Source organism: Paralichthys olivaceus, chromosome 9 (assembly GCF_024713975.1).
Source record: "Paralichthys olivaceus isolate ysfri-2021 chromosome 9, ASM2471397v2, whole genome shotgun sequence".
NCBI classification, from domain to species: Eukaryota; Metazoa; Chordata; class Actinopteri; order Pleuronectiformes; family Paralichthyidae; genus Paralichthys; species Paralichthys olivaceus.
Window position 1 is genome coordinate 14,542,763 of NC_091101.1, and position 13,518 is coordinate 14,556,280.

The 13,518-nt window shown below is 40.1% G+C and overlaps 1 protein-coding gene across 5 annotated transcripts in view; it reads right to left on the bottom strand.

Annotated features, from left to right (window-relative positions):
• The window catches only part of klhl4 (kelch-like family member 4), a 28,303-nt gene extending 15,065 nt beyond the window's left edge, over positions 1–13,238 (bottom strand). The window contains exons 1-3 of one of the 5 annotated variants that reach the window (XM_020086235.2): positions 13,002–13,214; positions 8,756–9,222; positions 434–601 (exon numbers count right to left, since the gene is read on the bottom strand). In XM_020086235.2, the coding sequence (XP_019941794.1) occupies positions 434–601; positions 8,756–9,216 (629 nt within the window). In that variant the 5' untranslated portion in view covers positions 9,217–9,222; positions 13,002–13,214. Of the gene's footprint in view, positions 1–433; positions 602–8,755; positions 9,258–13,001 lie in introns of all 5 variants that reach the window. The other 4 variants (XM_069531932.1, XM_069531933.1, XM_020086393.2 and 1 more) reach the window with 4 other exon arrangements.
• Between the last annotated feature and the right edge of the window lie 280 nt (positions 13,239–13,518).

Consider the following 13,518-nt stretch of genomic DNA (forward strand, 5'->3'; position numbering starts at 1 on the left):
AACAAGTACGCTGGTGTATACAAGTGCCTGCACTCGGTGGACACGATGCTTCTCAGCATTCAGCGGATGTTGTGCAATCACGTCAATTTAGCCATTCAACCTAGGGCTGGATGGCTAAATATCGACAGCTCGGTGTAGCGGATCACAGTGTTCTTCCTTTTATCAAATGCACAGTGGGAATGAGGAAGGGCTGAGGTGTAATTAGATCACAGCAGTGTACATTGTTTACATGCAAGTGAACAATGAGTTTGCATATCTTTCTTGTCAACTCTCACCTGAAAATAAGAGGAATCTTGCTTTGCATTTTAAAACATATTTATTTATTCCTCAGTATGTGAACTGCTGCCCAGACCAAAGCCTCAATGAAACTCTACACAAAAACAGATGCAAGTGTAATTTATGAAATCAAGCAGGCAGAAGTGCTAACACCGACCTGTGAGCTGGTATCTTGTGATCCCCTGCTATCAAGAGGACATCACACAGCTGCTTGTGCTGCAGGTACGTCTCCATCTTGCGGAATGTCTGCTCTGCGTGGTTTGTGGCCTGGAAAAACTCATCCGAGGAGTTGGTGTTCATTCTGGAGAAGGTGCTCAGAACCAATCTGTGGAAGAAGGCAGAGAAAAGAAATGTAGGGTGATTAGAAAATAACAAGTAAAGCGATTAACTCTGTATGTACTATTGTGAGATTAATGTTAGCATTGTAGCTTTGTTCTGCGCTTCTGAATGCACTTCTGCTATCCAAACATTTCAGCATTTCACCATCAGGTCCCGAATCCACCAGTAATAATATGGCAAGCGGTCTTCTGTATCAGAAAAAATTGAAACTACATGATTTTTGCCCTTTACTATTCAATTTAGACATAGACATTTGTAAACAGTAAATGAGGTGGCTGTGGCTCAGGAGGAAGAGTAGGTCGCCTGTTAATTGGAAGGTCTGCGGTTTGATCCTCGCCTCCTCCAGTCTGCATGTCAAAGTCTCCTTGAGCAAGATGAGAAACGCAGTATGGAGGTGTGTGTTTATGAGTGAATATGACTCATGATGTAAAGTGCTTCCAGTGGTCGTTAAGACCAGAACAGCACTATGCAGTCAAATTTAAGCTGTGAACAACAGCTTCAATTGAAGGGGGGAAAAAAAGTGACAAGACAGGTGAAATAGATAAGAAAATATTAATTGAGGAAGACAAAATATTTCAACAATTTATTTAATTGGTCAAATTTTTCATCCTCTTTGACCGAGAATAAAATAAAATGAATTATGAAGCTGTACACAGCAAGATAACCGGCAAATTATTGAGGACACAAAAGAGCTTATTTGGACATGTGGCACTCCTGAATCCTCTATTCTCTGGGTGAATCTTTCTCACCAGTCTAAGCTGAAATTAAAACTGTTAAGACTAAACTCCGTACATAAGTGGATAACCAAGCTCTTCCAATGGGACAAGCAAGCACAACAATGGATGCAACAGCTTTCCAGACAGAATTTTCCTTTGAGTGTGTGTGTGTATGCCTTTGTTCTTGTGTGCATGTGTCTGCATATCTGTATGCGCATGTGTGTTTTGCTAAGAAATCTGTTCCTCACTGCACTGTGGCGAGGCTGGGTCTCCATCCCCACAGGCTGCTAGATTACATGCTGTTTTACAGGCATCCAAGTAATCCCTCAGACTCGTGGCAAATAATGCGGCCCAGTCACTCTGGTGTCCTTCACAGAGCGAGTCCGCTCATTGACATTTAGGGTTGTTTGTTACGCCACATAAACAGACCCAAGCCGTCTCTCCAAGGGAATTTACTGTCAGCTCATGGTGCCTCTGCTGCGTAAAGACTGATAGCGCCTGAGAAAAAATGGCACTGCTATTTAAGGAGACACTTTATGTCCTCGCTCATTACCACTCATACGCTGATATGAAATATGGATAAACTAGTAAAGATAGTTACAGATATGGCAATACAAATGAACCGAAAATCCTGCAGTGCTGGGGAGCACAATATATTGACAAATATACTGCGATTGATAAAGCAGGAAGGGTGGAGGGGCTGGTGGCTCGTATTGACGTCCTGATTAACGCACTATTATACAGTTTTTAGCCAAGTGTGTGACTTTCTCTGATTTGATTACCAAAAGCGAAAACATTTTACCTCTGGGAATTGTTTATATTGCTCTCCAGTCACTGCAGTATCCTATAGTCTAATCTTTACCGGGAGACTTTATGCTAAATGCAAGAGTAATTTATTGCCCTGTCAGGATAATTCCCCACTGACTCTGAAGTCTTGAAGAGGAACACCAAACAAGACTGAATAAGCAATGGGGCCATAAAACTGAGATGCATTGCCTTTGTATTGGCTCCTGGGCATGCTGTACGGATTTTTCATGTCTACCAATCTCTCCGACACTAATTGCTTTGGTATCACATTCCAGGGAGCAGTAAATTTCTCTGAGGTGTATGGTTCGCATTCTGTAGTGGGTCGGATCATCAGAGGTATAGCCCAATTTTATTGAGGCACTAAAGCCCCAGAGCACCTTACTCCTGAGAAACTGACGTTGCTGTTCATTGCATAGAACCAAGCAATTTGAAAAAGACACAGAAGGGCCTATGGATCTACAAACTATTTCAATGTGCCTATGAGAACCATGAGAAGGCAAATTAACCGAACAAAATAAACCAGAATAGAAGACCCATCTTACTTTATCTTACACATCAGATTTCCACCAGTGAGCACATATCATCTGAAGTCTTGTCATTCGCTCAAGCTATCACACCGCAACGTGACTAATTGGATCCGAGATAAGACACCACATCTTCAAAAATTCTGCTGTGCAGGTGAAGCAGACAATGTAGTTTTTTTATCCTGTGTTGTCAAGACTAGACGACTCTTTTAAGGGTGTTATTGAAAATTCCATGTGGTATTTGTTCAGCAAAAGTTAAAGGTTTCTTTTTTATTGTCACTCATAAGACACATGCTGCTGAATGAAATGTTCCTCACAGACCAGAGTACTGCAACATAACAAACAACATAAAAAAAAGAATAAGACAATGAAGGCAGTTGTGTTGCATGTGATCACTCGTGAGGTGCACATCCACATGTATACAGTAAAAAGTAACCATGTTTGAGTCAATAATAAATTATCAACAGATTAAAAACAGAACAGAACTGTGGTAAATAATGCATATAACCCAATATGTTTATTGTTAATTAATGATCAGATATATTATCAATATATAATATACACACAATATATACATAGTGCAATGTCACAGAGTTACTCTAATAGCATAAATACATGAGAAAAGCTGGCTGACAGAGGTCATTATATATGCATATAATAATAAATATAATAATAAATGATAATAGGTGTCACAGGTGTGATGATCGGTCGGTATATGTGATAATGCAGGCTTGTCCATTGAAACTTTGTGTGTGTGTGTCTGTGTAATTGTGCGTGTGTGTGAGTGTGTTGCGGAGGGCACAGGCTGTTTAAGAATCTGAAAGCTTAAGGGAAGCAACTGTTGCAGAACATCATACTGCTGGTTTTGATGCTGCAGAACCTGCGGCCTGATGGCAGTGTGACAAACAGTCTGTGTGGGGGGTGGAGAGGGGGGTGGTGGGTAGTCCTTCACGACGGAAGAGGCTGTGTGTGCGCAGCGTCTGTAAAAAATGTCCTGGATAAGAGACAGAGATGATCTTGTCCTGAGAGGATCACCAAGGTCACTCTCTCTTCTTTATGTTACTATCAGTAATATGTAGGAAATTTATGATAATACAGAAAAGCTATTTAAAAACATCCTGCTTAATGTCCCTCCCTGCGTTCCATCTGCCGCAATCAAGTTCTCACTGTGCTGACACTGCCCTCTCAGATGAATGGTTATACGATTCAAGATGTGCTTTCGTCAGCCCAGATTAGCCGCTGGCTGTAAAAGTTGAGTCAGACGTGTTGCAGAGAATCCCAGTCTTATTCCAAATAGTTTCAACTCCATCCCTCTGTGAGAAGGACAGTCGTGCAGCCTGCCCCTGCCAAATGGGAACTGTCTCTTTCAAAATGGATTGTAGCATCCATTTATTCCTGAAGTCTGCTGAGAAGCTCGGGTCTATCTAACAACTATGACAATGCCTCATGCAGCATGTGCCAAGGCACATATATTCCATGAGATCTTTATGCCTCTGTACTTTGACAGGCGTTATACTGCCATTCGCCTTTGTGTGGAGAGAAATACACATACTGACTGTAATCACTTGATCCCAGCACTGAGACTGAAACGATAACATTGCACAAAAAACAATTTTCCTCTTTGCACTTTTCCTATCTCTACAAGGCTTACAAGAGACCTTCTTCTTCTGATGCCATTGTTGCGCTGGATATACCTGCTTAATATTGACAATGCTGGAGGAAATGTAGCTGCATGCAGGACCCATGGCTTTTGAAATCTATTCCAAATGTGGCCAGCGGGCCCTTTATGTGAGAGAGTGCAGTGGAAAATTGGCACGGCTATTAGAGCAAAATGAAATATTGCCTTCTTATAGCTTTTATCCTCAGCCTTTACTGAGAGAACAGTGTGAAGAAGTTAATTTCAGCACAATGTCTGTGAGCAGTTAATGAACATCTCAGGTGGGTTACTGATTCATGTTTTGAATATTAAGAAACTATACCAAGAAGGGACAAATCTTGCTCAGTGAAAATGAGAAATTATCAGTGAAACTATCCATTTCTTTAATGATTCAATTCTGCATAATTAACTTGCACATATAAGTGAGATATCTGTTTAAAACCATGTAGAATACTGCGCTATGTGACATGAACATATTTCAAAATAGAGACTGCACTTTATGGATGGTTAATTTTAAAGGGATAGTAAATTCTAATAATAATTTGGATTATATCTAATTGGGATTTTAAGTCCTTCATAGATTTACTTATATCATCAAGCTTTGCATTTTAATGCTGAGAAATTGTGTGTGTGTGTGTGAGTGTGTGTGTGTGTGTGTGTGTGTGTGTGTGTGTGTGTGTGTGTGTGTGTGTGTGTGTGTGTGTGTGTGTGTGTGTGTGTGTGCATTGGGGATTGGGGGGTGTCCTGTAAGTGAAAAATGTGCAGATCCTTGCAGAAAGCTCCTTACTGCTTTGCTGATGGCAGGTTAACTCGCTTAGTGCATGACACTACATTTGTGTTGTCCATAATTAATTTACATCTGATATGATGGGTAAACAAATTAATCCACAAAAAATCCAAATATCCAAATATTTAGATCCTGCATGTATTTGTTTATCTTGCTGGGCTTTAAACTTTAAGACTTGCATGTCATAGTATTTGTCTGATTGAATAATTTTAAAGATTATTCTATATGCTACTATAGTTATCCAACTGGATGTTTTCTAAAATACTTTTTTTGTCTTCTATTTTTTGTCTACAATATCATATTCGACACAGATGTTTGTGCCACCATGATTGTCTTTCAATGCAAATTGCTGGATGTGAGCCACAAGACACTGGTGAACTAAGACATGACCCCTTCTAATAGCAATGTAAAATTCGTAGAAAGCTGTTAATTGGGTCCATTTGGGGGGGAATAAATACCAATCATCATTTGACCATAAATAAATAATAAATCCAACAAAAATCCTTTTCACTGCTGAATACTGGATGTTTTGCTTCCATTTGCCTTGTGTACAGAATGCTGATGAGGCAAAGTTAAAGAATCAATTACATATGATCGCAAAATCTCCTAATCCTCTGGGATACATTTTTGAGATTAACACAGATGTACTGTATTTTGCCGTTTGCAGCATCTTAAAGACGCCTCCACTGCACGTATCACTTGCAGACCAAGACCCTCTAAGCCTTGTGGTGTTATGAGCCATACAACAAATATCTGAATTACTGCTGTTGACATGGGGGAAGAGGAGGTGGTGGTGTTTCTTTTTCCAAGGTGGTAAAGAGAGAATTGAGATATCATTCAAACTAACAGCCCGCTGACTCAAGCCTCTGTTGGTGTTTATGTGGGAGAGGTCAGGGTTTCTATTCCACTCAGGTTAACTTCTGTCGTATATAATCTCTGCCCACAATGGGGAGAGGTTATTTGGATGAGAGTCGTGAGGATAGCACAGACACACAGTTAACAGCATTGGGATTAAAGGTTGGCAACAAGAAGGTGTTATATCCTACTTGATTTAACAGCCCTGTATATACAGTCTGTTGGATGAGAAAGGTTCATTATATTCAGGAGGAGGCGTCAGAGAATGAGAATAATTAAACCGGCACAGACCAGGATATAAAGGAGACGCTGCCTTTTTGAGTTATCTTTAATAGTCACGGCACCCACACAGGTTTTAAAATGTTCTACAAAAGATAATTATTTTATTTTATCAGCTCAAAGTGTGAATTCCTGCCACAGAAATACCAGAGAACTACTGATTTATCCTTATTAACCTATAAATATAAAACATTTTACACCCACATGTTAGCATGAACTATAGTTTTTATTGACTCTGCCACTTAGATCAGACAGAATAACAACAATCTTGAGCACTAATAACAGAAGTGAGAAACCAAATCAATGGAAGAAACTGATAGGATGGGTTAGTTGTTCACATTATGTGAATGAAAGTAATCACTGAGGGGGCATGCACCACAAAATGATTGACACATATTTTTGAGGCTACAGAGAAATGGTTAAAAAACTTTTGTATATTTTACAGCCGGCAGAGCTCATTTGTAGAGCCAGCCTGAGGGATTGTGACAAATTACGTGTCAAGGATTTATGATGTGAGACGTAATAGGGCCACCCAGCTGGTGAAGGAAATGAATGTGCATATCTCAGTGACATCCACACATCTGTTTAGCCGCTGATGAACATGAACAAGCTATGACAGTCGCTGACCTAATTCGCTGTACAGCTACATACATACAGTAAATGTCCATACGTCATTTCCAGAAATTAGCTGTTCACTGTTATCCACAGACTGTGATTCCACCTAAACACAAGCCAACTGGCAAGAGGCATCATGCAACAAGCAGTACTGTGTTTGCTCTCTGACTAACTGCTGATACCCATTGCCTTTCTTGCTCTTGGAGCCACTGAATGATAATAACTATTTGGCCTAATTTACTTTACTGATTTATTTAGTCTTTCTGTGTGCAAAAATGTTAAGGTATGAGAAATAATCAATACCCTTGAAATTTATTTCCAATCAGATATACAGACAGTCAAATTCAAAAGAAGGAATCACTACAATCCAGTACATCTGAGTCAAGGATATATTTTATCATCCAACAGAGGAGAACCATTTAATAATTCAGTATCATTGTCAAAATATGATGGCCACGCTGTATTTTACATGGCCAGCATGAACTCAATTCACACAATTTTACCGTAAGGCACATCGTTTATGCATGCACTTTTCACACATAGGGACCCCAAACATGAACATCTGCCAATTATGCCAACACAGAGAGCAGAACATTGAGCTGATTCCAAAACTGCATCTTAACTCAGAATTATTCATGTTCTGTTCAGGGAACCCAACTGTCCACTGGCCCTGGCATTTATTAAGTGCACACAATGTTTGGCTGTATATAGGTAGAGAGTGGTTATTTATAATTGTCTGTTAAATCACTGCAAGCTCTCTTTATGGAACAAAGGGGACTCACTATCACTGTTCACTTCATCACCAGGTGTATGAAACAACAACATGCAGGAATCAGAAGAGCTTAAAGGAGCAGTCACCTTAGAATGTCACAGACAAGATAAAAGGAGAGTTGGTCTTTTCATCCTTGATGTGGAGTGATTCTAGTGTTCTGCCAGACAGCATTTGCACACACACACACACACACGCACACACACACATCTCTAACCTGTTTACTTCCTGGAAGAAGATGTAGGATCACATGGAAGTGTGTGTGTGTGTGTGTGTGTGTGTGTGTGTGTGTGTGTGTGTGTGTGTGTGTGTGTATGTGTGTGTGTGTGAGTGAGTGTATGTGTGTGTGTGGGATTGATAGCTGAAGAAAAGATATGATTTTAGTGGAAAATACATTCAGTAACCATCATGCTAGCTGCTAGTTATGATAGCTTTGGGCTTTTAGAGTGTTTTATGTTTTGCAGCCTAGATAATGCATGTGATTTCACTACCTCTTTTTATAGGTCCGGTACGTGAAGTAATTGCCCTTTCCCGCTATCCACTTTTAGCTCTATGAAAGAACGCATTAGTGTGCTGTGTAAAAATCTAAATACTCCATGGAGCTGGGCGAAGGCACAGTACATGTATTCTGGACCAAAACACAGACAAGAGAGTAGAAAAAGCCTCAGCTTTCGGTCCACTGAATAATTAAAAGGATGCATTATTGGTTTATCCAACCTAACATGCTGTGGACAGTGAGGATGAGCTGTCCCTAGGTGAGCCCTGGTAGCAGCTGCCTACCCTGGATGAATTAGAAAAATGATAGTTGTGCAGATCATTTAACCTTATCTTAATTAAAGGATGTACATGCAACATGGCACTGTGAAATTTTAATGTGAATGAAGTTAAAATGCTGTAGACATACTCTCTATTTGAAATAACTGTTGAGGCATATTTAATCTCTGGAGTGTTGACAACACATTTTAAGTATTATTATTATTATGTGTTCTTATTTCCTGATCACAACCAAACAGTCTCACTTTTAAATCCTGGCGTTCTGCCTCTGACGTCAGGCTTGCTCCCCAAAATGGCATTATGCTAATTGGGCCACTCCATGTTTGCCTCCTAAGTATCTAATACCTAATAACATACCTCTCTCTGGCCTCCACCTCTGCAGGTTCCTCTGTGCAGCTCTTCACATTTTCCTGGCCAGTGTTGGGGTCCTCTTTCCTTGTAGCATTGGGTGAGGAACTGCTCTTTGAGGTCTCCTCGTTGACCTGGAGACCCTGGATGGTGTTCTGTTGATGGTGCCATGATTGTTGCCCCGCTCTGACATAGACAGGCGTGGGCCCAGGCGTTGGTGCCAAGATGCTGTGGGCCGGGCTGCTAGTCTTCCGTAGTCCCCCAACACCTCTTTCCCGTGAGTGACTCTTCAGCCGACCCTGGGTGGGTGTCCCTCTGTGGTCCAGGCCATCCTGTTGGATGTAGCCTCCCACCCCGCCAACGCCACCACCTCCACTGCCTGCTGAACCTTGGGATGAATGGCTGAACCAGCGCCAGCGTAGCCTGAGGATCTGCTTCACGTCAAATTCCTTCTTCCCCGACACAGACATCCTCCTCTGGGTTTGGAGATGAAGGCAATGGTACGATGAGTCTCCAAAAACATGGAGAGCAGAGATGAGAAGAGCCCTGGTTTCAGTCCTCTCTGACTAAAACGTGCCTCTTCTCTTCCGTTATTGTCTCACTACTATCATGATCGCCCCCTCCTCCTTCTATTACTCCTCCGTTGTTCTTTTATTCGAGATGGAAAGCAGTCCTCTGCAGCTTTTGTTCCTGTGCCTGAGACTACAACCCTCCCTCCAACTCTCCCTCTCTGTCTTTCTCTCTCTCCCCTTCCTCCTGTGCTGCTGCTGTTTCTGTTTGCTGCTGCTGCTGTGCCGCTGGAGCTGACTTAATGCACATGCATGATCCACACACCCTCCCCTTCGCCTCCCCTGTTTCGCTTTCTCTCTCTCCCTCTCTCTGCTCGTCTCCCCTGTGCACACACAAACACAGTAAGAGACAGACACATACTGTATACCCTGGAAATGAAATGAGAAAATCTCCCAAGCCCTGCCTCTGCTACTGTTCTGTGTGTCCCTGTGTGACTATGTATGCTTGTGTGATATCAGGGCTGCCTGCTCTTGCGGGGGGGGGGGGGGGGGTTATCATTGAGCCAGGATGATGAGATCACACCTTGACAAAGTAAATCGCTGCTTGCCGAAGGAGGGAACGAGGAAGACTACTAACTACACTGCATGACTGGATTATTACGAGGAGCTTGTAATCCATTCATGTATATACACCCATGCTCATGCATTCAGAAAAAGCAGGGATAGATAAATAACTCATGAATAACCAGCTCACACTGTTAAAGGAAAGTGAAATGTATCTCATATCAACACGCACATGTGCAGCTTGCTATTCGCACATCAAGCAGGAACCCAAGGGGGGATGTCTCAGTGTAGGTAGTCATGCAGAAAAAAAATATTCTCCTTCAGTCCCTGCCTTGAAAGCCCCCTGTGATTACAAGTGAAAAACTACATACTGATGAACCTTCAAGGTCAGTCAGCTGCCGCTTCAACAGTCAGGGCTTCAGAAAACCGTCTTTTACATTTCAAAAATAGATCCTGCTGCTGTGGTTGTTTAATACTCCTCCAGTGTAGGTAATTGATATACAACAACTAAACCCTGCTTAAAGGCACAGGGGGAGGGAAACAGCATACAAGGTCATTTAGGTACATTTGATCAATCCATTTCCAGCATATGAAAAGTCTGGCATGCTGTGTGAGATATTTTGTCATTACAATTGGATCTATGTTTTAGGTACTTTATTATGATCCAGTTGTCAAAGGAAACTGTATATTCCCATGGGCAGGCAGTAATTACTTACAGAATGATTGACAGACTGTAAAACACAACAATCCTTACACCTGCTTGATGCTGCATATTGCATCGGGTCAGGATTTATGGATATTTACATTGAAATTACTCAGTCACTGCTGAGATCCCTATTCACACTGTTTTCACTGTTTATTACTGCAAGCTTACACACTGACATTCACATTCCTGTAACATGGATGAAAATGCAGCACTGTCTTCCTGTACTCGCTCCAAATTTCCACCCCCATGACAAAGGTGAAAGAACATTGCACTCAAACTGCTGGATTTGAACACTGCTCTATCTCTAATCCGCCTCCACCACTTCCCACTGCAGGTTTGCTACTGTGTACACTAGCATCTACCAGAAGGACAACAGCCCCTCCTTTTTAATGGGACAGTTTGGGATAGACATTGATCTGATTTATAAAATATGTTTAAATATCTCTTCCACTCACAGATTGCACATTGCCTTCATTCTATGATGATAAATAATGTATTTACAGATGAGGATGACATGAACAGTTTCTTGCCCCTCACATAACACATGGTCTCATTGAATAATCTGTAAACGCCTCACAGCTCACACGTTCTTCCTACCAATATTAGATATGAAGCTCTCATTTAAGTCTCCGTTCTTTCACACATGCCAAACAACAACACATGAGGATGATTATAAGATAAAATGCAATAAAACATTTTCAGGTCAATGCATTATTCAAATGAATTATATGGTTACAATAACAGAAGGCTGAAAGACAACATTAAGTGTGTGGCTCATCCGTTGTTTATCACTAAGTGTTTATGCTAATGATACAATAAGAATGGAAGAGCATCAAACATTGTTTTTACAGTCAAGAGGCAAACCAATGAATTAATAATAAGGACTTTCTCCGTATATTAAAATATTTTATATTCTGCAATTTTTGGAGCCTAACTGGTTACAACTGGGGATCCAAATAGATGAGAGAGCATACACACATGCTTTGAGTTTGTGTTTGCGCAACAGCACCGGCACACTGGGCTTCAGTTGTCCATAAAAGAAGCCATTTTGGTTTGCTGAACCATAGACCTTCACCTTCTGACATTAACCATTTCATAACAGAGACACAATCATCCATAGCATACTAATTAAATTAATTACTTCCATTTATTAATTGTTGAGTTGTTATTGATCATAAGTTTGTGTACATTGTCCACATCCTTTATGGTGGTGGATTGAGTGACACTGTAACCACTCTCATTATGTCCTTAAATAGCATGCAATACATTTATGTTTAAATGTACAGTAAACTTCAATCACTAAATGATTATCACTCTAGACAGAATCAGCTGTATACGTGAACTTATGATGTTTAATATCCCATGTTAAGCAGACACTGTGTATTTACTCGATGCTTCTTTGCTTTTGATACTTTTTAAACCCCAGAATATCATGAAAGTAGCTTTGACAAATCTTTGGCTGTATATTTGCTGAACTGTATCCAAAACAAATTTAGAGAAATCACGTTTTCCCTAATAATATTCCCCTGAAACTTTTTGTTACCATTTAAACATCTGTACGCAGAAACTATTTTATATATTAGCTTTGAAAACATAAACATGGATTCCCAAAGTAAGCGTTCATATTATTGTTATTTGTAATTGTTCATTATTGTGGACACTATCTATTTGAATAGAAAGTCCAGATGTGAAATACAATAATAATAATAATAGCAAGAATAATGATAAGGCTCAAGGTATATCAAAGTGAGATATGATTTAATGTATGGAAACAAATCACACTGGGTAACCTTCCTTATTCTTGCAGGAGTCAAGGACACCATCTGGCTGCACTCTGCATCATGACACATGGGATGTCAGACTGGTGTAAACCACATTATCATCCAACATCTGCCTGATTGGACAGGACAGGTAGATGAGCACCATTTAAAATAGAAATCAAGATGTGTCTTGATTAAATGTTGATATATTATATTAATGTATATACAGCAAATACAGTTTAAATCAATAATAATCACATCAACATTTCAAAACTAAATAAATGTGAATGTGATTACAATTCAGCATTATTTAATCATAAAAACATCAGTATATCCACATATATATACATACATACTGATACAGACACAGCATTTACTCTCAAGCATACTGCTCATGTAAATAGTGACCTGAAATTCCAGAGCAGGATAATACCCTGAATTCTTAGAATATCCAGGTCTTTGCTGAAACATCCCTGACCATTCATGTCTGTGACCATGGTTATGAAACAAGTTTGAGTCTGAACATGCAAACTAAGTTACGGTACCACCTGAATCAATAGGAGAAACAGTTTAAAACACATATAAATCAGATAAACCAAGTAACCAGAATGCATGAGAAAAATTTTCTATTCTCTTTCTGACAATATTCTCCAATGTGCTAATGTGCATGGGTGTTTATTCATAGTCGGAAAAAAATCTGTCATCTTGTTTCTTACCTGGAGAAAGTGATTCTAATCGTTACTCTTCAGCATTCAACCAGTGGAATTATCATCTAAAATGACAACCTCCCCGATACACATGGAATCCAAAAACTTACACATCACAACTGTGTAGGACTGTTCCTCATTTTTCTTCTCCTGTGTCCTTTCCTTTCTGTGTCCCTCTCCACAAAGGAAAGGGGCACTTTCCTCTTTTAAAGGAAACTCCTGAAGAAGTTCCTTCCTTTGCAGTACCACAATTGTGCACATGCAGCCATGAGTAATGGGATCACATCCTGTGTTCGAGGCACAACACTGCTTTCACAAAGCCTCACCCTAAAAAATCTATAATACTTGTTTTAATTAATTTGTCAGTGTGTGAATATCTCACATTTCTGCCTGTTAAAAACAATGTTATTGAAGCAAGACAATGTGTGTTCAGAGAAAATACAGTTTTAATATTTATGATAATTAATTAATGATAATCAAACATTTTTAAACTGAATATGAATGTGATAAAATTAATTTCAGCATC